At 45.9% G+C, this 24,319-nt stretch overlaps 1 protein-coding gene across 5 annotated transcripts in view; it reads left to right on the forward strand.

Moving 5' to 3' along the window:
- Positions 1 to 1,915: 1,915 nt before the first annotated feature.
- The window catches only part of FARP2 (FERM, ARH/RhoGEF and pleckstrin domain protein 2), an 81,596-nt gene continuing 59,192 nt past the window's right edge, over positions 1,916 to 24,319 (forward strand). For 3 of the 5 annotated variants that reach the window (XM_039391130.1, XM_027724776.2, XM_027724777.2), the window contains exon 1: positions 15,795 to 16,241. In XM_039391130.1, the coding sequence (XP_039247064.1) occupies positions 16,038 to 16,241 (204 nt within the window). In that variant the 5' untranslated portion in view covers positions 15,795 to 16,037. Of the gene's footprint in view, positions 1,931 to 12,306; positions 12,468 to 15,794; positions 16,242 to 24,319 lie in introns of those variants that run through there. The other 2 variants (XM_039391129.1, XM_039391128.1) reach the window with 2 other exon arrangements.

Here is a 24,319-nt window from a genome sequence, read left to right on the forward strand (position 1 = left end):
TTTTTTTTGATGGGAAAAAGCAAGTTTATGGCACTTGCCATTTTAACTGCAATACTCAAGTCAGGTAATTGCTGCTTCTTCCCGAGCCCTTGGGGTGATTGTTCATAGTGTGCCTGATGTCTCTGAAGGTCTGATTTCCCCTACACTTTTCTTGGGATGGTCTTGAAATTCGTGGTTTCATGTTAAGACATCAAAAGCGGGATTACTTTTCTCAGAAGCTGTTTCAGACAAACTCAGCTGGTGGTAGAAGAAAGACTCAAAGTATCAGAAAGACTTGGGGACAAAAGGTAGATGCTGTTTGGTGGCTTGCTGAACCAGCCACAGTTCTTTTTCTGTTACAGCATTGTGACGGTTTTCATTTTAGGAGTCAAAACACTTTGGAATTTGCAGGGCTTTATAGTTGGCAGCATATGTTACTTGTTCTTGGTACAAAAATCTGTTATATTCTGTTTTATGTACTGCTATTAGCCAAAAGGATAATAAAAAAAATGCTAAAAAACAATTTTGTTTTTATTACGATTCTTTATTATAATCAACCCCAGCAATATTAATTTGTGGTGATATGTTTGAAATATTTTCCTCAGTCCTGCCAGGACAGGATTAATTTTTGCAGCAGCCAAGAGGGGCCATGGCCAGGACCTGGAGGTTATTCTATACCACCTCATGGCAGTGCCTGGGGTGGGAGAAAGGGAGTCTCTTCCAGGGAGAAGGGGTTCCCTCCCAGCGAGTAAGAGTGGTGCTGGTCCCGAGCCAGAGGGAGTGATGTGCTGATGGCTGCCTGAATCACTCTCTCTTTTGTACACTTCTGTTATTAATATCATTGCTGTTACTGTTCTTTTTCTTATCTCATTGCTGTTTCCAGTAAGTTCCTATCTCAGCCTGTGGTCTTTATCTTGTACCTCAAATTCTCCCCTCCAGCCACCAGCAAAGGGGGCAGGGGGAGAGGGGAAGCGAGTGAGCAGCAGCGTGGTTTGGAGTTTCAGTGGGAACACTGAACTGGGGATTACACTTCCTAAACCATGACAGACATAAAGGAGAAATGCAGTTGTGGTTGAAAGAGGACACAATGAACCTGCATCAAATGTAGTCAAGTATTGTGTTCTCTGAGTGTATTGGAACAGTGCATTTCCCTGTGGCTGTTCCCAGAGCTCCCAAAGTCCTACCCGTGGGATCTTGCTTTTTCAGCAGCTTTCACCAAACTTGCATGACCCTTAATCATGATGTTAGCATAGAATGGAGCTGCTTATTCTTAGGTGGGGCTTTAAGGGTCATTATTTTCTCCAGTGAATCCTGCTTCATCTTTGGTGAGAGCTAAAGACTGGTTGATCCTTTTTCTACATATCCCAAAATAACTTAGGCTTCATCTTCCCATAAAACAACTTCAACGATCCTTGTGGCTGTTGCAGATTAAGAGCCTGGTGGCTGTGTCCTTGTTTTTGAATTCTTGAGATAACTGATTTTACAGCAATACTTTAAATTAGGAATGTGTGGCTTTTGCTCATGCCCTGCTCTGGAATGATCTCTGTATGTTCGTGTTTTCTTTACCTGAAATATTTAGTGTGGAACTGGTACAGAAAAGGAAGGTTCATCTTTAGGCTATAGTGAGAGAAGAAAGCATCCTGAATATGTGAGACCTACTTTTTGAAAGAAAGCTTTTTATCTGTACTGCTTATGCTTGTTTTTTTTTTTCCAGAATGTCATCCTTTCAGTCAGGTGTAGAAGACTACTTTCATTGAAATCAAATCCGATTCTGGAAAGGAGTGCTGGAAGAGAATTGCACTAAGAGTTGCACAATTACTGGATTACTGGAAAACTTATAAAAAAATCTACCAGATTTGTTAGTTCCATGCACACAAACAAAAAGAATTGTAATTGTGGACAGGGACTGAAATAGTGTCAGAACTGACATATAAACACCTCACAAAACTGGGTAAGTGTATTGTAAGCTTTCTGTTCAGAAGCGTGTGGATTAGTGCAAGTGGTCTTCTCAAACCCTTTTTATTATACACTCTTATGTAGGAAAAAAGGGAGATAGGTCTTGCAAAAAAAAAAACCAAACCAAACAATAAAAAGAGTATAATGTCCTTTGTACATTGTTTTGCCACTGGCTAGCAGGGAGTGCTAGCAGGAAGGTTACACTAATGCACTAATGCATTGTGCTCATGTGCTAGAACAAGTTTTATTTTGCTTTAAATCTGCTTAGTAGACCCAAATTATCCCATTTTTTTGGAGGAGTTGCAGGGCATCATTAGGATATGGCTATGCAGATAAACTCATATATTTGTTATATGCAAGCATACAGCTGAATCTATTTGGATGCAGATTTTTCTAGAAAGGTGTGCATGTATCTTCTAACCTTTCCTTCTAAGTTAATTTCTCATGCAATTTATGCTTGCACTGCTATGAATGTTTCTTTTCTAGGATTTATTTTCTTCTGATCATCTCTGTGCTACTCAGTAGATTTTTCTCTTAGTTTGTTAGACTCCTGCCCTTTCTTTGTTCCTTCCATTTGTGATCCTGCAAGGTCCTGGCATTTTTCTCGTATTTCATTTATACTTTTAGGGTAACATTTTTGTAGGTTCCACTTGTGCTAGTTAGAGTGATGGTGGCTTGGATGCCCAAATGTTCCCTTTTCTGAAGAGAGTAATTGGAGCTTTACTCCCTGGCCACTGCGGCTCTTCAGCAAGGAATGAGGGTGGAGATCATTCAGAGCCTGTGGTGTGCCTTTTCCAGGCTGTTTTGAATTTTAGGGTGGCTGGGCCTGAGATCAGATTTACACTGCTTGCTCTCAGGCTTTCCATTTGGGTGACAACCTGTGGATGAATTAGTCACACCTCTCTCCTCATAAACACTAACAACCGCAGATTAAGTGACTGAGGAGAAAGCTGTCCTGTGATGAGAGAGGAAAAGAATGCCTGGCATTTCATTAACAAATGCTACCAAAACCGACTATATTCAGCCTTTCCCTTAATGCACTGTCAGTTTACTTTCCTGGGCAACCATGTTGAAAAGTCCAGTGCAAAAAGGGATGGAGTTTTTCACTGTTTCATCTTTTACAGAAGCTCGCGATTAGTAGGAAATCCCCCCAAGACTGAAAGAAATTCAGATTCGGGAATTGTAACTTTGATGTCAGTTGAGTCCTCTGCTGTTTCTGTCTGAGTAGACAGCATGAGTGCAGAAAAGTGCCTTGTTTTCAGATAATTCTCCTGCTCCACACAGCCAAATATTGTCTGGATCTTTCTGAGTGTCTGGACACGGCCAGGCACACCTTGTGTGTCTGTTCCATTGGCTACTCCGTGGTGTTCTTGCTGGTTTATCTTGCTTTTGTGCCCTGAAGAGGGATTTCCATCCGAATTTTTCTAGCTTGTTACAGAGATTTAGTGGTTAAAAAAACAAGAAAAATGAAGTGAACAAAATATCTACTAACTCCTTTTTCTTGACCTCTGGGTAACGAAAAATGAAAAGTGTCACTTTTCCTGCATTTTTCTGGACACTTAGTAATAGATTCTGACATGCTGCATACTTTAGGGAAGTGCCTGAACTAGAGGGCAAACAAGGTTGCTAATTGCTTACAGTCTGGGTAATGTGCAAGAATATAAAGGCTTTGGGAAGAGTTGAAACTGTTGCTTGGGAAGACATCGAACTGCAATTCAATGCAAAGGACTCCAGGGAACTATATGCTCCTCCCTATTTGCTGTTTTCTCAGTGCTGTATATTGAATAGTGCACAAAGAGCTTAACACAGGGCTGCTGCTGACAGAGAGAGAGAAAGCCAGAAAGAAACACTTAAAGGATTCCTGCAGTGGAAGAAAGCTGTGATTAAAACACTTCATAACTCAGCTTGCTCTAGAGCTTTTCCCACAGCCCACGATTCCCAAGGGCATTTCTCTCGAGAGTCACCAGTTCTGCTAGCAGCTCTTTGTCTCAGGGCACTGTTCCCACCGTGTCTGCCACCTCTTCCCGGAGATGCTGAGCGTGGCTCTGGGCTGCTGCACGTCCTGTTCCTTCGGAGAGCCTGGAAGGCACATGGCTGGCAATGCAGGCCAGTTTACCAGTGGGGCAGGTATTGTCCCTGAGCTGGAGGAGACCTTGGCCGTGTAGTTGTTTCCTGATGAACCTCTTCATCACCCCAAAACCGCGAGGTGCTGTCACCCGCTCGTGTGTCCTTTTATATGGAGATTTGAACGGTGCTGAAACCAGGATGAAACCAGTGACCAGGTGACCACATTTGATGTCATTATGGGTCAAGCCCAGAAACTGAGAATGGAGCGAGTATGAGGAGGAAGAAGGTTGTCTAAGAGGTGGTGTGGTGGCCAGCCGTGCTGCCAGTGCAGCCCAGACATGATGGGATCACCTGGGCCTGGCTCACAGCCACGGCAGGGTGTGCCCGAGTTTCAGGTGCGTTGTGAAGTTTCTGCAGCATTTAGCAAGGCGAGATCTGATGTAGCTGTGTGTTTGCAAGTTTAGTTTCGGTGCTTGAAATGCAGGAGACAAATGAATTTCACTCCCACCCACAGGAATGAGAGCCTGTTAGTCCAGCGAGGTAGAGGAGGCATCCGGCTGCCTCAGATGGAGAACGACACGCTTTTGGGAAACTACCTGTGGCAAGAGCAGAGGCAGCCCCACAGCCACCCTGCTTGGCTGTGTGGAGCAGTCCCATGGAGCAAGCAGTGCAGCGCTTTGACTGCTCTTGGAAACACTGAACTCCTAGATAGGAAAAGAATGAGGAGCTCTACTCTCTCTCCCAAGCCTAGAGCTTACCCTGATCCCTTTTAGACCTGGTGCAAACAGGTTCGTAGAACTGAAGCAGCCAGTTGTTTATGCTCCGTACCAGCCCTACCTGGCTCTTAGCTTTGCACATATCATTTGTGGTGATGTAACTGGTGTCAGATTGGAGACATGGCTTGCTTCCAAGAGGGATCCACGTTGCCAGGTGGAAATTTCTGCTCAACTGTATACGTTGCATCAAGGAAGACATGGAAAAATTCAGTGAGACCTGAGCTATAAGTCATGCCTTCCATTAGCAACTTGGCCATGTTGAGGCATCATGTTTGAAGTGCCTCAGGTTGGCTGTTCCTATGTTCTTTATTGAGAAACAATTTGAAGCTGGTGGGGCAGTGAAAAGGAGTTACCTTTTTTTTATAAGCAGAAGCCAAAAATTCATGGGAAAAACCCATGTAGGAAGCAGAGGAGCTCCCAAGTGATGTGAAGGTAACTCAGCCTATTTTATTGAATAGGTAAATAAACACACCCTGAGAGCTAATCCAAAACATTCATTAAAACAGATCCTGTGCTTCTTCAACAGCATATTTCTTAAGAAAGAGAAAGGCACTGACAGTAAAAGGCTTTGTTCAGAACATGCCCACTCCTGTGCCTCACAATTTGCAATTCCCCCGTTGTTTTAATGTTCTTGATTAATTTTTACTTTTAAGAAGCTTTTCCACAAGGGAGAGCCTAAAACCTAGGTCAAGCTGTTCCTGTAGTGGCACTTGCTCTGAGTTTGGAGCTTCTGCCCTGCAGAGAATATGTGATTTGGCTCTCCAGGAGTATTTTGCTCTCTTCGAAACTTTGTACCGAGAGCAAGAAAATTGGTTTGAATCTTCCTTTCCTGCCCATCAATTAATCTCAGGCTGCTTTGAAACATGGAAACACAGCCTGGCAGGGATAGTTGTCCGTGTGTCCGAAGGCTGGGCTCACCCTGGGGTCTGGCTCTCGGCAGCAGTGGGACTGCCGTGCTCTGTGTCCTGGCACAAACAGCTGGAACAATCCCTCTGGTTGGGAGCAGAGTGGGGAATCTGCCAGTTTGGTTTGCCAGCAGTCTGTGTTTGGCTGCCTCATTCCTGAAAGGAACTTAAGGCAGAATGGTCTGTGTTACTGACAGCCTCAGCTCGGGTTTATTTGGCAGTAAAATATTTGCCAGGCTTATCTGTGTCTAGTGTTTAGAGATTCTAACTTTATCTTTTTATTATTAAGTGTCCTGTCCACGAAATAGAACTAGGCCTTTTTCTCCTTTATTTCTTTTAAACATAAATCCTTATTAACTGGGCTTTTTTGTAGCCCTTTTAACTAAAGTTAATCGTGAAGGTGAGGTGACCTTTCTTATCAGAATTTCAGATTTTGGGGGAGTGATGGTTTCTGTTTGGGGATGTCTTGTTCCCCACCACTCAAACATAGAAATTGTTGATGTAGATCTTTGAGGCACAGTACAAGTTATGACTGGAGCTCCTCTGAGGTAACAAATCCCAGCCTGATTTGATGGGCAAGGAAATGAGGTGAACCTCAATGAGATTTAAAAATAAAAAAAGGATGGAGCTTTCTGACATTCCCAGTCATATGGGGGTTTTTTTCAGGCCTTGCTGCTTCAGACATATTTGGTTACCCTCATTGTGCAGGCTCATTATGTGCAAGAGAGAAATAAGAGGTGTAGTTGTAGAAAAGATTGGTATCTGCTTAACATTTAAGCTGTTACAGTCACAGAACTAACATCTATCAAAAAAACTTAGGATTCAATTTAAAGCAAATTTAGTGGAACTCTGGGCATATTTGTGCTCTTGTGCAATGGGATCGATGTACCACGTGGGGGCAATAAGGGATTGTCTGTGCCTGAGCTTTTACCTGTGGATGAAAACCACAGGAGACACAGTTGTCAGATTTTGCCTGCACTTTTGTTCCAGTGTCGTGGCTCAGCAGCTGTTTTTCTCTGCAGCCTGTAGCTTGTCCACGCTCTTGATTTTTGTGCCGTGGCTTCAGAACTGCTGCTGGCTACAGACTGAACCTTCTGGGTAGGGAGGACGTGTTTGGACAAGTTCACTAATCAGAATGAGAGAAGCTGCTGAGCGAGTGTGTCTCCGTGTGCACAGGTATGAACATATGCTGTGCTTAATTGACTTGTTCTAATTGCCACTTTCACCATGAGAGCCAAGTTGAAATACAGATGCAATTCTGAAAGTCAAAGTAGATGATTGCAAAAAGGGATTGCAACCTCTCGGGTTTTTTTCTGTTAGCAGAGGTTTTTCCTGTACACAAGTGACCAGGACTGTTCTAAAGAATTGGTTAATATTGAGAGTTTAATCCTAGGTCACAGGCTGAGGCTGGTGGACTTTGCACTTTATAAAGGCCAATCTAATTGGTAGCTGCAATGTGTGTAGATGGGCTCCTGAAAAATACCCCAAAGGGGAGCAATCTGAGAAGTCCAAAGACTTCCTTCTCTGAGAAGTGCTAGAGCATGATTGTTGGGGGACAAGTAGTATTTAAGACTGGAAGTGGAAAATTCCCCCCCCAGGGTCTACAAATATCAGCAGCATGAAAATCAGTTTCTCAAGTTGGTTTAGCAAGGTACTGTTACTGCTCAGTGTCTTTGCCATTCCATCTCTGCCAGTAGAACGAGGTGCATTCTACCCATTTTTGAAGTTTCTGCACTCGCTGCTGTGGAAGAACAGTATTTCTCCTGTGCCTGCAGGTCAATTTTAACAGTGAGAGAGTAATTCTGGCAATGTGCAGGTATGGCTGTGTTGTTCATTCTTTGTGCTGATCATGTGGATCATATCTCCCGTTATCCAGCAATTCCTGTTCACCTTGACTTGAATATTTTGCCATTTGCTAATGACAGTTGGCTATTGATCAAATTCTATGATTTCACTCTTTTCATGTTTTTCTACCATCTAGGGTACTAGTGGGCTGTGAGTACAGAACAGCACCACACTGTAGTCACTGAAATTGGCTTGGTTTGCTATTTCAGAAAGGAACTGGTGCTCTTTGTCACTGTTGGTAGAGAACTTCTTCATCAGTGATGAGAAGGTTGAGGAATGATTTATTGATCCATACAGACTGGTCTCTACTGAGATATCTAAGGTGATGTGGAAGGCAATCCAGAAAATCGTTCGGTGAGACGAGACAACTAGTCTCTGTCTGGTTCTGCAGCACAGACCATTACAGACTGCAAAGTACTTTGCTGAACTCTTCAGGGCTGAAACACTTCCAGACCAGGAATATGGCCAGGGTGGTCACTAATTGTCATGACAGTCCATCTAAGATGTGAACACAGTTGTGGAAATGCGAGTTTTTCCCTTGGTGGACCTCTGAGGTGCTCTGCAGCTGGTAGTGTGACACCAGGTCCTCAAAAGTGATGGAAGAAAGAGTGATCCCGTGGAGGAAGCTCTCAGCCCTTGCAGTTAGGCCCAAGTGACACTGTGCTTAGGCTTAGGTTGACCATGTCTAAAGCAAATTGTTGACTATCTCCAGGTGGTAATGGGTGGGAGCACTGTTGTACAAGGCACTGGCCTGAACCAAAGTAGGACAATGGCAGTGAACTGTGGCAGTCAAAGCTCTGTGAACTGCCCCAGAAGGGATTCTGGTGCTTTCAGTGACCTACCTGTAATGAAATCCATACCAATCTGTCTTTCCATCTTCATCCTTGGCATGCCCACATGTGTTGTCATTGCAAAGTCCCAGTACAACCCACTAGAGAAGTGAACCGGTGGTGTGTGCCCCGGTTAGTCTGGCGTACAAAGTATAAAATGCTGGCTTAAATGATTGTAACTATTTCCACTCTCGACTGTGCCAACCCGCTGCAGTAGACAGAAGGGGAGACACAATGTAAGCTTTTGAAATTGCTTGCTTTGCTGTTTTGAGATAGGAGAGCTCTGAGAGACAGAGCTTTGTAGTGTGTATTTGGAAAATATATGCTGACAAAATCAGCAATAGGTATAATTTTTCAGCCTGCAGAGTTTCTCTTTGCCATAGTGAAGGATCTGAAGGATCTGAAAGGCTTCTGAAAGAAGCTTTTCCAGGTGCTGTTTTTCTTGGTTGATAAGAAGTCTGCTTTGAAGGACTTCCTCCATCCTCATCCAGAGGATGATTAAAGAAAGAGATGACATCATGGTATAGTATAAGGGCAATTCTAATTGTCCCTCTCAGGCCAAGAGGAGAATATGGTGTAGATTATCTGTTATACTAGTTCAGTGAGTGAGTTACAGCTTGGTATCAGTTTCTTTCTCACAGAGAGAAAGTTGTACTTTGTTCTGACACTGCATCCTTCCAACAGCAACAGCTGGCTTTCATGTGTGATGACATTCTTCTTCTTCTAGCTTTGTTCTCTGAACTTTTCCTCCTCCTGCTCTAAAGGCTTCAAACACTGCCTGGATGGTTGGAAAGTTTGACTTCATGGGTGTTACGGAAACTCAGAGGTCTTTGTGGGTAACCATGAACAACATACTGCTGAGTCTGGGTATAGTGGGTCAGATAACCATCCACTCCCTCTTTTAAGTTTCAAAATCACACCTCAAGCATGGTTTTTATTAGAGTTGATGAGGATTTATTAAATGATTGTGTATGTAGAACAGAGGTTCAGCCTGATAAGGCACTTCCTATTTGTACTACGTTTGCTTGGGAGTAGGAATTGCAGAGGGTAGAGCAGTAAAACTGAAGTCTTGTCCCTTCCCCTGCCTGTGGTGAGAGGTGATGCCATATGTCTCTTTGCAGCCTGGTTCTAAGTGTGTGGGTAGAAGTGTGAAAATGGATGGTGACTCCTCTAATATAATGTATATATTATATAAGGAAAGGCTGGGAAATTGGGATTGTTCAGCCTGGAGGAGAGAAGGTTTTGGGGAGACCTAACTGTGGCCTTTCAGTACCTGAAGGGGCTCCAAGAGATCTATGGAGGGACTTGGTACATGGGCCTGGAGTGACAGGACAAGGGGGAATGGCTTCCCACTGCCAGACACCAGGATTAGATAGGATGTTGGGAAGAAATTGTTCCCTGTGAGGCTGGAGAGGCCCTGGCACAGGTTGCCCAGAGAAGCTGTGTCTGCCCTATCCCTGGAAGTGTCCAAGGGCAGGTTGGACAGGGCTTGGAGCAACCTGGGATAATGGAAGGTGTCCCTGCCCAGGGCAGTATGTTGGAACGAGATGGTCTTTTAGGCCCCTTCCAACCCAAAACATTCTGTGATTCTATGACATGATGGAAAACAATTTTTTTACCTGTGTGGGTAGAAAGGCCAGCAATGTGCTGAGTGTAAGACAGAGGTGCTGGGGATGTGGACACTTAAACATGCTGAACCTTTGCGCCTTTTCCTTACTGGGTTGTTTCAGGATAGTAAATTACTTGTGTTTTGGGTGAGCAATAAAAGTCTGGACTATAGAATGAAGCATAAAAAGGAGGAGCAGGGTGTTGATGCTTCTAAAGACTCTGCCATATCTGTAATTATTCCTTCCTCTACCTGAGCATGGTCATATGTGGCTTTTAAAGTGATCACATCAGATTTATTCTCAGGCTTAGCAGCAGCTGCTTTTTTCCACAAGAAAACTTTAGTGCTCTTTTCAGATGTTAGAGCAAGTGATTGAAATGAAGATGACTCCGAAGTGTCTGCACTTGGAAGGATGTGAAACTGTATTAGCAGTTAAGTTGCAAATAAACCTGCCTGCTCACTTTCCATTGCCTGTGGAAGAGCCAAGCAAATGGCAGGCAAATGGAACACTGAGAAAGCTGTATCAGTAATGAAAGCACTTCACTTGAATGAAATCACAATTGATGTTATGAATGGAGTTGTCTAAAATGCTGGCTATACTTTTGCAGCTTTCCTATTTTTTTTATTTATTTTTTTTTTGTATCCATGAGATTCTGCAGCTTCATTTCACTTTTTAAGGAGAACAAACCGCGGAATACATTTTGTAAAACCTCGTATCTTTTGTTCTTTTGAAGAGGCCAGGATGCTGCCAGTCAGGAATAACTCATTAAATTCGCGAGTCGCCTTTTTCTATGGGTGGGCGAAGCCGCCTCAGGCTGAAAGGGCTGTTCTGCGCGATCCGTGTGCGTTCGCTGTTACAAAAGTCACATGCTACGTTAACATTTTGTTTTTCAAATTGTTGTGAAAAGGCCAGGAGGAGGGGCCGGGGCCGCTGGTGCTCCGTGCGCGGGGCCGGCCCCACCCGGGGAGGCGGTAACGGGACCCGGGGCAGCCCCGGGGGGCTCCGGCTGCCCCGGGTCCCGTTACCGCCTCCCCGGGTGGGGCCGGCCCCGCCCCCGTAGGCCCCGCCCCCGAAGAACCCGCCCCCACAGACCCCGCCCCCTCCCCTACCGGCCAATGGGGACGCGCGGCGCGGGGCGGGGCGGGGCCGGTGCGGGGCCGGTGCGCGCGGGCGGCGGCGGCGGGACGGGCCCGGTTCTGAGGTGAGCGAGGAGAGGGGACCGGATCGGACCGGATCGGATCGGACCGGATCGGACCGGACCGGACCGACCCGACCACACAGCCGGGGCCGGGGGGAGCTGAGGGGAGAGGCGGGGGCTGTAGCGGCGCTGCCGGCGAGCGGCGCCCCAAGGCCGGTGTCTCGGCCCGCCCCGCCTGCGCGTCCGCCGCTGCCGCGCCGCTTGCGTGGGAGCCCGGCGGGGAGGGGGGACCGCGGTGTGCGGCCCGCGCTCCGCCAGCCCCCGGGGACGGCGGGTTCCGGCTGCCGGGGCGTCGGGAGCGCGTTCCCTCTGGCCTAGGCCGGGCGCGGTCGGGGTGGGAGCGTGTGAGCGCCCGCGCCCCCGGCACACCCCTTCCCCTGCACCCGTGTCCCTGCGAGGGACCCCCTGGGCTCATCCCGCTGCTCGTCCCGCTTTCCCGACCGCTCTCACGGCCGCTGCTCGGTCAGAGAATCGTTCCTGAAGCACCGCTCCCCTGGCGGGGACCGGCGCGTCCAGGTCCTTCCAGGCCGGCGTGTGGCTGCCGGGGAGAGCCGTGAGACCCTTCGCGGCCGTGTGGAGGGGAGTGTGGGGTCCGGGCGGCACCGAGACGTGTCTCTGCTGTCACAGCGGGCCACTCGGAGTCTTTGTGCCTCTTCGTTGCGGTGGGAGGGTTCCTGGTGCATCAGTTAGTGCCGGCTCGGTGTAGTGATGCTCGAGGGGGTGGCCTGTTGCTTAGTGAGAAAGTTAAAAGAGGAAGGTTTGCTTCTGGTGGCTGAAGGGACCTGATCTGGTGGGAGTACTTCCTTGCTGCTCCGTGCGTGCTCCTGCCATGCACAGGCAGTGGGGATCCCTTTGTACGGGAGGCAGGGATCACCCTGCTCACACTGGGCAGCAGGGAAAGTGGCCTTACTTCAGACCTGCCTTCTGCACGGGCGAGGGATGGACCATCATAGTGACCCTGTCACTGACCAAATCCACTGTGCTCAGAGGATTTCCTTTGAAAACTCTTGGTATCATCCCTGGAAGTGTTCAAGGCCATGTTGGATGGGGTTGGAGCAACCTGATTTAGTGGGTGTCCCTGCTCATGGCAGGGGGTTGGAACAAGGTGGGCTTTAAGGTCCCTTCTAACCCCAACCACTCTGTGTTTCTGTGATCTTGCATGTCCTCAGGTGTAAGCTGCCTTTCCAGATTTGCTGCTAGATGAAAACACTGTCTTGCTTCTGAAAAATAAGTTTGTTCCATCCAAGCAGAAGATGAAACTCATTGTGACTTAAAAGCTATTCAAAAAAGACGACAAAAAAAAAGTACAAAAATTTAAAAAAATTATATACAGCTACCTAAATTTCCTAAGTTTTGTTTTATATGCTCCTTCACTTAGGACTGAAAGCTATAGGGAGCTGATGTAGGTTTGATGCCTGGTCCTAATTGATAGGAAATTATCAGGACAAGGACTAGGTGCAAACAAGTTCAGGGAGGGGCAATGAAGGAAGATTTTTATCTTAGAACCACTAATATTGTGGTAACGTTGCATTTTAGTTTCTCATTGGTGAGGCTGTGCTGTGGCTCGCCTGGGGCAGGAGGCTCTCAGTGCTGTGGGACAGTCTGCTCTGCCTGTAGAACCTCTTGATCTTCCTGGTGCTTGCAGCATGTCTCAGGCTTCACTGGTCCATTTTCCTCCTCCTTTCATGTAGTCAGCCCCTTGAACTGAAGTGTTTCTCAAACCATGGCACAACAGTTCCTGTCAGGAAGTGTCCTATGTTGTCAGAGTACATAAAACATGATAGGTAACTCTAATTGGTGGTGAAACTGGAAATAGTGCTTGGCTTGGTTAACATTCCTCACACGTTGGGGTTTGGAGGCAGTGGGAGCAGACGAGGCTATTTGGGGATTGTTAATAGTTATGCTGGCATTAGTAGGGTGCTCTGGCAGGGAATGGGATGTGGCATGGAGACATGCTCCCAGCTGCCACAGCAGGCAGGGCACGGCTCTTCTGGGGATCAGGCTTGCTTCTGCACATTGCGTTTTCTGCCTAGTGCTTGTTAGGCCTTTAAAATCTGAATATGTACTGGCCAGGGTAAATATTTTTAGGAACGTGTCATCAGCAAGACACAAGGCCAAGCCCTTTTGAGTTCACTTTTTCTGTTACCACCTGTGGGGAAGGACTTTGACATCTGCAGTTTCTGTTTGAAATGACTTTGGTCTCTCCTGGCGGGTGACCAAAGCCAGTGAGAATACCCAGGAGCTCCTCATTAGTCCGGATTTGGGTGGCCTGCCTGCCTGCCTTGCCTTCAGGAAGCGGCTGGCTCCAGCTGGAGGGGAGGCTGCTCAGGCCTCTGCCACGGGGCTGCTCCGTGTTCTGCCTCGGCTGTCGCTGCGTGCATTTTTTTCCTTTTGGGTAACTGCAGTGTCTGTCCCTTCCAGGAGCTGTTTATTCAGAAGGGGATGAATGTGCTCACAAAGCACTAACTTTAAGAGCAGGTGGCTAGTAAACAGCCCTGTGAGGAGTGTGACCGATCCTGGGCAGCTCCAGTTGCCCAGCAAAAATCTTACAGTGTGGTTACATGATAAGGGACACAGTGTCAAGGGGCTACAGATGACACTGAGGTCTGGTTTCTCTTCAGATCAGCACTTGGAGATGTAACCTGGGCACCTCTCTCTGCTGACTTTTGCTGTTAGGGTGATTTTAAAATTTCTGACCTAAAAGTTTTTCTCCTTGGCTGTGTGGCCACACAAACCAAGGAGTCCAGCAAAAGAATATGCACAAAACACTTTGAGAAAGAAACTTTCTGCTTATTTGTCACCCAAAGCTGGTAAGTTGGACACTGGGCAGTGTGTGCCCACTTTTATGTTGAGATCATCCTTCATACTGGATTCAATTTCGGATCCCTGAAGCACGTTCAGAGAAGGGCAGCAGAGCTGGGGAAGGGTCTGGAGCCCAGCTCTGATGAGGAGCAGCTGAGGGAGCTGCAGGGCCTCAGCCTGGAGAAAAGGAGACTCAGGGGACCTTCTCACTCTACAACTCTCTGACTGGAGAGTGGAGCCAGGTGGGGGTCAGGCTCTGCTCCCAGGCAGCAAGGGACAGGACAAGGGGAAAGATTGTGCCAGGGGAGGTTTAGATTGCACATTAGGGAAAATTTCTTCATCAAAAGGGTGGTGAGGTACTGGCATGGGCTGCCCAGGGCAGCTGTGGAGACCCCATCTCTGGAAGTGTCCAAAAGACATGTGGATGGGGCATCTGGGGACGTGGTTTAGTGATGGTGTTGGCAGTGCTGGGTTAATGGTTGGACTTGATGGTTTTTTCCAGCCCTTCTGTGATTCTCACACGTGTACGGTCAGCCAGGAGGTTGGAGACTCTCTGTGGTGGTCTCAGCTGTGCTGCTCAGGCAGCACTTGCAGAGGCCAAACAGGCCTTGTGGTGGGTGTGATTAGGTGGGAGGTGTCTGTCTACCCTCCTGGGAGAAGTTTATCTGTACAGGGTCTGCAAATATAAAAATAAAATCCCTCATAATGTTACAAATGCACTGGTCTGTGTAAGATGGGAAGACATTTGACCAGACTCTCTGAGTGTAAGGATTGAAACCTAAATCGCTCCCCACTAGTTTGTAAGGACATGTAAGGCTGGTTCCATTCAAATCCCTGGAGCAGGCTGCCTACCTACTTGCAGCACAGAGGGACAAAGGGCTGTTTTCATGAGCTGCCTCTCTCCTTTTCAGACACAGCAATAACCTAACACTCCCTTGGATTTTCTGTGGTGGGCTCGCCAAGTGAAGGCTACCCCAGCTGCAGTACCCACATAATTTGGATTGTTCAGACACAGTGTGGTATTTGGGTAATGCACCCAAAACCACCAAGAAGCCTCAGCCTTCCTGCTGAGCGCCTTGCACCTTGCTGCCAAATACTCTGTGCCAGTGGTGAGCGTGGGGCAGGGGCTGTGGTGCATCCTGAGCCCACATGCCTCACCTTCCATGTAGACCCTGCTGTGATCCCTGGGCAAATACCACCACTGCTCCAGTGGCGTGGGAGAGCTGGGGAGAGCCGTGTGGGACTTGTTCCCCATGTCAAATTAAACATTTGCTCTGCACGACTGCCACCAAACCATGACAGCAAGACTCCTGCTGTAGGAGTTGGCCTAGTGGTTGGTCTAATGTTGGTCTATGTAATTGAGATTTTTGCCCACTGATTTAATCTGGGCAGGTTTGCTAATGAGATGAGGAACTGTTATCTGCAGCCAGTGCCTGATGAAGGCTCTGAGCTGCCAGCAGTTAAGGTTTTGTATGAGTCATCATTTAGGGGATGAAGAAAGTTAATTGTTCCTGTTACCTTGGGGTGTGGTCAGTGGGATGGTTGGGTACAGGTGAGAGGCACAGTTCTGCCTTACCCTTCGCTGCCTGTCTGCAGTGCTCTTGCTGCTGATGGTAGGGAGCCCAATCGGCAGGAAAACTCATCAGAAACTAAAATAGTGTGTCAGAAGGGTGGAGGGCAGAGGTTTGAGTATCCTATTTCCTAACCATGTTTCTGAATGGTTATTTCTTCTTGCTACTTTTTCTTCCCAGTGTCTGGATTTTAATCGTAATAGAATGGTTTGGGTTGGAAGGGACCCTAAAGCTCATCTCATTCCACTCCCTGCTATGGGCAGGGACACCTTCCCCTAGACCAGGTTGCTCCAAGCCCTGTCCAACCTGACCTTGAATACTTCTGGTTTTGACCAGAGTTTTGGTGTCCCACTAGCAAAACCAATCACAAGGTTAAAGAGCCTTAAATAAGGATTTTGTGATAGTGCTTCAGTGGGTAGTATTTTCACACGGAAGAGATCTTTCAAGCTGTAACTGTCTGTTTTCTTCCATGTTTCTTTAGACTCTGCTCACTGTTGGAAGATGGGAGAGATAGAAGGAACATACAGAGTTCTGCAGACGCCGGGCTCTCGTTTGGGTGCCCAGAAGACCGCAGGAGTGAGCACCCTGGAGTCAGGACAGAACCTCTCCGCTGCCATGGCATCGTCGCCTGCCAGAGCGCACGAGCGCGACCTCCCCGTCAGAATCAGGATGTTGGACAACACGGTGGAAGTACTTGACATCGAGGTAGGAGAGATTTGAACCTGATTTCGAGTACACTGAGCCTCTGATGATGTAAAGCTCACAAGGATGTGCCTCTGTGCAGAGCTGGGACGCTTTGAGGCAATACCTGAATAAAGATTCCTGTCGGGATTTTACCTGCTTACAAGTAGTGAAATTAGTTGCACAGCTTGTTTTTTTAAGGTCTTTTAAGTGTAACATGTGTTTTGTGTTTTTAACTTCAAATATAAGCACACACCGTAAGGAGAGTCTTTCACTGTTGTTTGCTTTGGGGGAACACCAACTGTCTCCTGCCAAGCTGTCCTTGCTTCCTGAGCCACATGCAGCTTTCTCAGTTTGGCAGCTGGGAGAGCAGAAGAGCTTTGCCTTAGTTACTGATTTATATTAACTATTTTAATGGTATGTATCCTCTTCCAGTAAACTTGCTCCTATTTGAAAGCCTTTTCTTGCTGCCACGGTTTAGAAGGGAGACACCAAAGCAGTGTCAGTGTTTCTGGAAATTTTTTTTTAAAAGTGTGCTTGGGGAAATCTACCATAAGACATACAAACCATGCTCAATTTGGGAGGATTCTGCTTTTAAAGAAATTTTTGTTCTTCCAATTCTTGTTACATTTTCAGTGTTGACCTCAGTTTAATTCTAGCTGGCCTGAGATCTGTTGTCAGAAGATAACTGTTCTAGTGAAGATACTCAGCTATCAGGTATCCTGTGTTCGTATCAAATCTGTGATCAGTAATTTATAATTAGCACTTGTAGAGTTAGTTTGTTGCATGGACTCAAAAGAGTTTTTTCCAAATGTGAAAAATATGTCTGTGGAGTTCTGAAGAAATAGTGGCTTTTGGGAATGTCTTCTACAGATTCTGTCCAGCTGTTCAACTCTCAAACAAGGAATCTGCTTTTTTTTGGTTTGTTTGTGAGGCTGTGCCTGTATCCTCCCACCTGAGCATGCAGAGGGTATTGCAAACCCACCTCATGTACTGCACAGAAGACAAAAGCCCCCTTCTTTTGTCTTTAAATTATATCAGAATATATTTTAGGAAATCTACTGACTTTGATTCTTTTGAAGGATGATTTTATTTATTTTTCCAGGTTGGTGTAGACGTTGGTGTTTTGATTTTTAAAAAAATCAAAAAAACAAAACCCCAAGCAACACCCCCAGCCCTGTAATTTTGAAAATCAGTGCAAGGCCAGGCTGGATGAGGCTTTGAGCAACCTGTGTTATTGAGAGCGGTGAGGAGAAGGGGTCAGCCTTGGGTCAGCCCCAGACTGTCGAGCACAAAAAACTCCAGAGTCAGCAGCTGTGGCATTAGAGTCCTGCTAATACACTGCCTCCATGGCCTTTCATTTTTGTCTAAATGAGGTAGCAATGACAGCAAACAGGCATGAAGTAGTAAACTGTGACCCTCTGCCTCCTAATTCCTTTGGTGAGCTGATGGGATAGCAGGAACTGTTGACTACTGTTTGTAATGGAAAATGCGAATTTTTCACTTGGGGATTGTGGGCAAGAGTTAGGAAATGGCAGCCACGTGGCTGAATAGGTGGTGTGAGCTAGCACAGTTTGTTTTTTTAAAAATAATAAGAGAAATTGGTGATTAAGCAGCTGTCCTAGAGGGGTGGAGGTTCTGATTGCTGTGCCACTTGCCCTCTCCTCTTTGCTTTTGCAGTTTTTTCCATTGAGTGTAAAAACAGGAGGTGATGTTGTGGGGTTTGTGTTTGATTCAGGTCAGCAATAGTTAGTCAGTGCAATGGGACACAGGCCTTTCCCGTGGGCTGTTGGCACTGCCTGCTCAGGGAGATGGAGCTGGTGGCAAAAGGCAGTTTTGTGGTGGTTTTTTTTTTTCCCCCCCCGTTCCAGTAATTTTCTCTTCTATAAGAACAAATGGCAAATGACTTTTTACTGGGAAAAGTGATGTGGCAGTGGAAGAGACTGACTGGGCACGGGGGCAGCTCCTGGAGGGGCCCTTCCCTGTGCAGCATGGTGGGGAAGCTGGTGCAGGAGCCTTGTTTATTGCCTTGCTGCCTAAAATGAGCCCCAGCAGCATTTTTAACCATATGGGATACACAGAGTAGCCACAGTAACAGCTTAATCCATGCAGCTTTTCCTTGTCTTCCCCTCCTTTCTCCATGATGTGTTTAAAACACTTGCTTCTCTCCTGACAGGAGTTGGTGGGTGCTCTCATTGGTGTACCTAGAACAGTGTGTTAAAAGTTCAGTATAGCTACATTCCACCACCTTTTGTCTAAAATCCACTGTCTCTCTCCATTCTCTCCATCTGTATTGTATGGTTTGCTTTCTAGCTGGGAATTTTATTAATCAGTAAGAGGGAATTATTCTTTAAAGTATGCTGGAGCAGAGCTCTTCTTCAAGGAATCTGATTTGAATGTTAGGGGGTGGAGAAATGCTCAGTGTTTTCTGGAGTTTAAAAAACTGAAAATGGACTATTTATGGTTTCTGTTTTCCCTCCCAAAACAGAAAAGAAAATGAAATATATCCATCCAAAGCCAGGATGCAATATTCATTATTTTCATGGGTTGGGTTTTTTTCCCCTTTTACAGCCAGCTTGTTTAGTCAGCTCAAATTTTGCATTTGCCATGTCACAGGGTGCCTGGCCTCTTCCCTCCAAAGTCTGTCTGAAGGGTGGTTGTGCAGACTATGAGATGAATGATCAGAAAATTTCAATTTAGTTCCGACTGTGGGCACACTTCAAAGTAATCATGGTTTTGCAGTGGAAGTTCTACCAGCTTTCCAGATTTTCTGAAGAGATTAAACTTGGAGGCCTTTGATCAGTGCAAAAATATGGCAGGCTCTTAAGTAGAAGGGCCTGGGTTGGGTTGAATTCACCAAAATGTCATTTAATGAAATTGCTGCCATAATGTGATGTTTAATAGTTGGTCTGTATGTTGTTCCTTATGTAGGAAATACGTGTTATATAGGAAATTCTCTTATATGAATTATGCTCTATGCTATGAGGAAGTGCCCTGGAAAAAGAAGTTTAGATTTTTATGCTTCTAGTTTAGCGAATGGTTTGGGGAGAACGTGGCACCTCTTCAATGGCATGTGCTTCCTCTTCTCCTTCTGCTTGAACATCAAATATAATTTGGGGCTGAAAAATACTTTTTCATTATATTACAGTAGATTGTTTTTCTCTGTTTCACCTGTTGGAGAATGAATTCTGTAGAACTGTAATAGCTGTCATAAAATCATAGCATGGTTCTTAGCTCTCAGCAGATCCAGGCAGGTCTGCCTGCCTGCTCTACTCAATGGGAAAATTTAAACTGGGATTTTTTTTCTTTCATGCTATTCCTTTTGGGTTGTTTTGAGCCCAGAAGTCCAGGTGTTTTTTTTTTCTTTTTTGTTTTTTTTTCAATATAATGAAGTAATGATGTGCTACATCCCCGCAGTGCTGTGTGATGTGTCCCTCTCCCTGTGACACCAGTGGATTCCTGACAGGGAGATGTTCCACTCCACTGCTGTTCTTGAGAACAGGCTAGTTAGATAAGAGTACACTTTAATTCCCCTCTTTATTGTCTCATTAAGTATTGTCCTCTCACTGATCATGTCTACTTTGGTGTTTACTGATTGTACCTTACGAAACTATTACATTACTACAAAACTGAAGTGGCTTATTCCATGCTGAGCTGAAAACAAGGACTCAGTGATTACTCTGATAGAGATATTCTCTTTGCTGGCCACTTATATGACTCTCCCTTGGCTTATTTAAATTTATAAATTGCATTATTATAAGTGCAAGGCTACTTTCCATCCTTAAGTTTGGAGTGGAACAGAATAACTGTGGTTATTCTGGTTTCTGTGCAGTTTGCAGTTATCTGTGACTGAAAAGGTGCCATGAAAGTGGCTCCCCCTTGGATGTCTATTGCTCCTGACCAGCCCTGAAATCAGAAGCTGGGCTGGGACTGCAGGAGGGTTTTGGGATGGCAGAGGAGGTAACCTGACTGCAGTGTGCTTCCCATGGTTTGGAGAGTGTGTTTCCCACCTGTGCAGGCTGCAAAGCGCCGCTCTCGGTGACCGCTCACGGCGGCCTTCGTGCCCCCAGGAACGAAAACGATGCACCTTAAAAAGCTGCTGTCGAGCAGTTTTAAGTAAGAAACGTGTATGTTACAAACTGAGGTGGCACTGTGGGCACTGAGGAGCACTGCCTGTGTGCCGTGGTGAGCCCCAGCGCGTTGCCAGCGGGCTGGGCAGCCGCCGGTGGCTCTGGGGTGGCTCTGGGGTGTAGCTGCCCTCTGGCACCCGCTGCCCTCTGGCACTCGCTGCCCTCTGGCACTCACTGCCCTCTGGCACTCACTGCCCTCTGGCACTCGCTGCCCTCCCACCTCTGCCTCGCTCTCCCTGCGCCTGCTGAGACCTTCCTTCCACGAAGCTTTTCCCCTCTGTGCTGCGAAAGTATTAACAGCTTAAATATGTGGGGAGCGGAGGGCCAGGCTGCTGTTGAATCCTATTAAGTGCTGTGCTGGAGGAACTGAGGTGCTGTTGGTCAGCTCAGTGTTTTTCTTCCCTGGCCAGGAAGAAATAGTCAAAATTCCAGAAAGAATCATAGCCAGATGTTTGTCATTGCTTTGGTTTGACGCTCCTAAATATGGCAAATAAGCTGCCTTAGGACTTATTTTTGTCTGACCTCAGAAGAGAAAGTTAGTAATTCACTATTTTAAATTTGAAGTTATTACAGGGTTTAAAAAGAAGGTAACTGCTGCTTTGCAATTTGTGTACTTTTTGATTTGACTGTATATTTTTTAGACCTGTTATTTTGGGGGAGGGGGACTTGACTTTTTTGATGCTATGTAGGAATGTGGTATTGGGTGGGGAAAGGTGAAACCGCAGCCATTTTGTTGACAGACATTTGGGGGGTGTGTTTTGTTAATTTGTGGTTGGGTTTTTTTTTTTCTTTTAGGGAAGATGTGAACTTAAATTGTGTAATAAACCCATTTTATTATTTTACAGTTCTCTTGACACTAAGTGTCCCATTATGTGTAAAGAAAATTGAATTATGCTGCAGCAAAGGAGAAACAATCTGAATATTCCTCTACAAAAAGTTGTTTATGTGCACATGTTGTAACTTAAAACACAGAAACCATTTCAGAAAATGGTCAGGTGTTATCACAGTCCTATGCCATTTAGTCAGAACAACTGTAGGAAATGCTGTATTCAAAAAAAAAAAAGGTGGTCCACTGGAACCCTTTTTTGGTTGTGGGTGACATTCAAATTTGTTTCCACAGATAGGTAAATATGTAGAATATATGGAGCCTCAAAGAGGAAAAAAACCCCGAAACCAAACAAAGAAACAACCTGCAGGCACTAAGACAGCTACAGAAGTGCAGTGTGCTATGCAGCAGGTCAGAGAAGCTTGAGGTTTGTGCCTGCAGAAAAAAAAGGGAGTTGGGGTTGAGCAGGGATGGTGTCTCGTGGTACCGCCGTGCTCAGAGCAGCACAGCCTTGGGGATGTGCATTTAGCAAAACAGGGTTGCAGAAGCACCTCTGTGTGTCAGCCCTTTCTCCTTGCAACCAAAGTCACGTCTGGCAAGGGCAGTGTTGCCTGCTTTGGCAAAAGGGAGACACTGCATATTTAAAAACCTCTGCCGTGGCGGTGAATGCCGAGTGTGAGAGATTTACTTTTCAAGGCTGTGATGTTGAAGGACCCCTCTGTCTGACAGAGCAGTCATTCATTAATAAAAACAAGAATTAGAAAAGAAAAGGGGAGGGTGAAAGGCTTTGTAGAGACTCTGTTAGAGCTGTCTGACGTGTCTTCAACTGAAATCATGAAGGATGAGCATCGCTGTGCCCTCAGTGCTCTTCTCAGGCAGGTAGCCTGAAGCCAGGGGTGTAGGAAAGACTCCTGCTGGTGAGGGGGAAGTTAGCAAAGCTTGGGCTTGTCTGATCTGGCATGTAGGTATTTATTAACCCATCACCGTGTTATCGAACCTCTGCTTAAAGTACAGTGGGGATTGATGTTGGATTGTATAATCCAAAGTTATACAACTTTGGATTTGCATAAAACAGAAGAGAATTTTGGCCTTATCTGTAAAAATACCTAGTTTGTGTAAAGAGTCTTTTGTGACTGTCTTAATTTCTTGATGTGTTAAACTATTTCCATTGGGAAACTTCCTCAGAGTGGTGTGTCAGCCTGGAGTAACCCAACTCCTCGCAGGGAAAGTACAGAATCCGGGTACTGTAAGAGTACCTTCCTCTGAGGGAAGGCTGAGAGAGCTGTGGCTGTGCAGCCTGGAGAAGAGGAGGCTCCAGGGTGACCTTCTTGTGATCTTTGAGTACCTGAAGAGACTCTAAGAGAGCTGGAGAGGGACTTTGGAGGAGAGCCTGCATTGATGGGACAAGGAAGAATGGCTTCAGAGGGCAGGGTTAAGTGGGATATCAGGAAGAAATTCTTCCCTGTGAGGGTGGTGAGGCACAGGCTGCCCAGAGAAGCTGTGGTGCCCCATCCCTGGAAGTGTTCCAGGCCAGGTTGGACAGGGCTTGGAGCAACCTGGGCTAGTGGAAGGTGTCCCTGCCCCCAGCAGTGTGTTGGAACTGGATGCTCTTTTAGGGCCCTTCCAACCCAAACCAGTCTGGAATTCTGTGAAAGTCCAGATGAAATCTAGTCAGTGTGGACATGGATGATGGTTTTGAGGCAAAAGCAAAATTAATGGAGAAAGACTTGCAATTTTAGTAAGTTTTTTACACGAATAACAGAAAACGAAGTATTGTCTGTGTTTAAAGTGACTTAAAATATAGTTTTATTTATATACATATATATACATATGAAATGATACTGTGCAAGTTCCCAGAGCACCTACAGTCTTAAGTGCATGGAGTGGCCAGGCCCATCTGAGGGAGCAGGTATAGAAAGGTGCAGGGGTTTGCACAAGTGTGTGGGGGCAAAGTTCAGGGGGGAAAAATTGAGATCAGTCTCTTAATGACTAGTTCCTTCACTTTGTTATGCTGGTTTACAGCTCGTGTGAACAAAAGTGGGCGCTCAGACTTTCTGTTATGAACCTGATTTTGGGATCAGCCACCCCAAAGCAGCTCTTCTCTGTGAGATTATTGCTGCTATGGCTTGAATGTTTAATTATTAGCAAGCAGCAACTCTGGTACCAAATCATCAGGCGGTACTGTCCTGTGAAACTCTGCCTGAGAACGTGGCCCAGGGTTTTCATTTGTGTGACTTTGCTCCTCCCCAAGTAGTCTACAGCCAGGCATGAAGCAGAGGTATTGGGGATTCATGTCTGTATTTCTCCCTCCAGGCAGTGAAAGCGACTAAGAATTTCTGCTTGATTTTTTTTTATGTGGCCAGTATTTTTTATGTGGCTCTTCATGCACAGTTTGTACCTAGTGCTTGGGAACCGTGTGTTGAACTGAGTGCTTAACTGAGGTACCATTTGGTTTTTCTCTGAGCACAGTGTGTTTTATTCCAAGTACTACAGGCACCACTTTTAAAACTTGAGACCATTTTTTTTTGTCTCTATGTGCTATCTACCTAAGTACACATTTCCCAATCTGTTCACGTAATTCCCTCCCTCTTGGGGATCTTTTCCCATGTCAACCAATTGTTGTTTTCCTACTTTCAGGCATCCAGCAAGTCTAGCCATGCTGGAAAAACATGTTTGTTGGGTAGAGCTGGTTCATTTGGCAGTGAAGTGCTTTAACACTGCTTGAACCTTTAAATGATTACAGTTTTAAAGCTAGCCTTAATTAAATGAGCCAGAGGCTTCCATTTCTAGAATAATTTGTCTGGCTGTGGATTCTGCTTAAGAAACCCCTGACAAACCCACATCAAAAATAACCACTGAAATCTTAGGACTAAAAAAAATCATGGGGAGGGAGTCATAGAATTATTTATTTTTAAAAAAAAAATTATGCCCAATATTGGGTGTAATAATGGAACTTAAAATAGCTAAGAAATTTATATTTGGGTTTGCAGCTTCCATATTTTCAATGGTGTGTAGAAATACTGTAATACAGTATTTTAAAAAAGAATCAAATTTTCAAGGTGAAAGTGCACACTGTCCCATTCTGTGATGAAGAAGCTATGCAATAATTTTCAGAGTGGGGGAGCATGCCCAGAGTTGAGTCTGTG

Source organism: Pipra filicauda, unplaced genomic scaffold (genome assembly GCF_003945595.2).
Source record: "Pipra filicauda isolate LSUMZ 115617 unplaced genomic scaffold, ASM394559v2 scaffold90_size2875636_pilon, whole genome shotgun sequence".
Classification (NCBI taxonomy): domain Eukaryota; kingdom Metazoa; phylum Chordata; class Aves; order Passeriformes; family Pipridae; genus Pipra; species Pipra filicauda.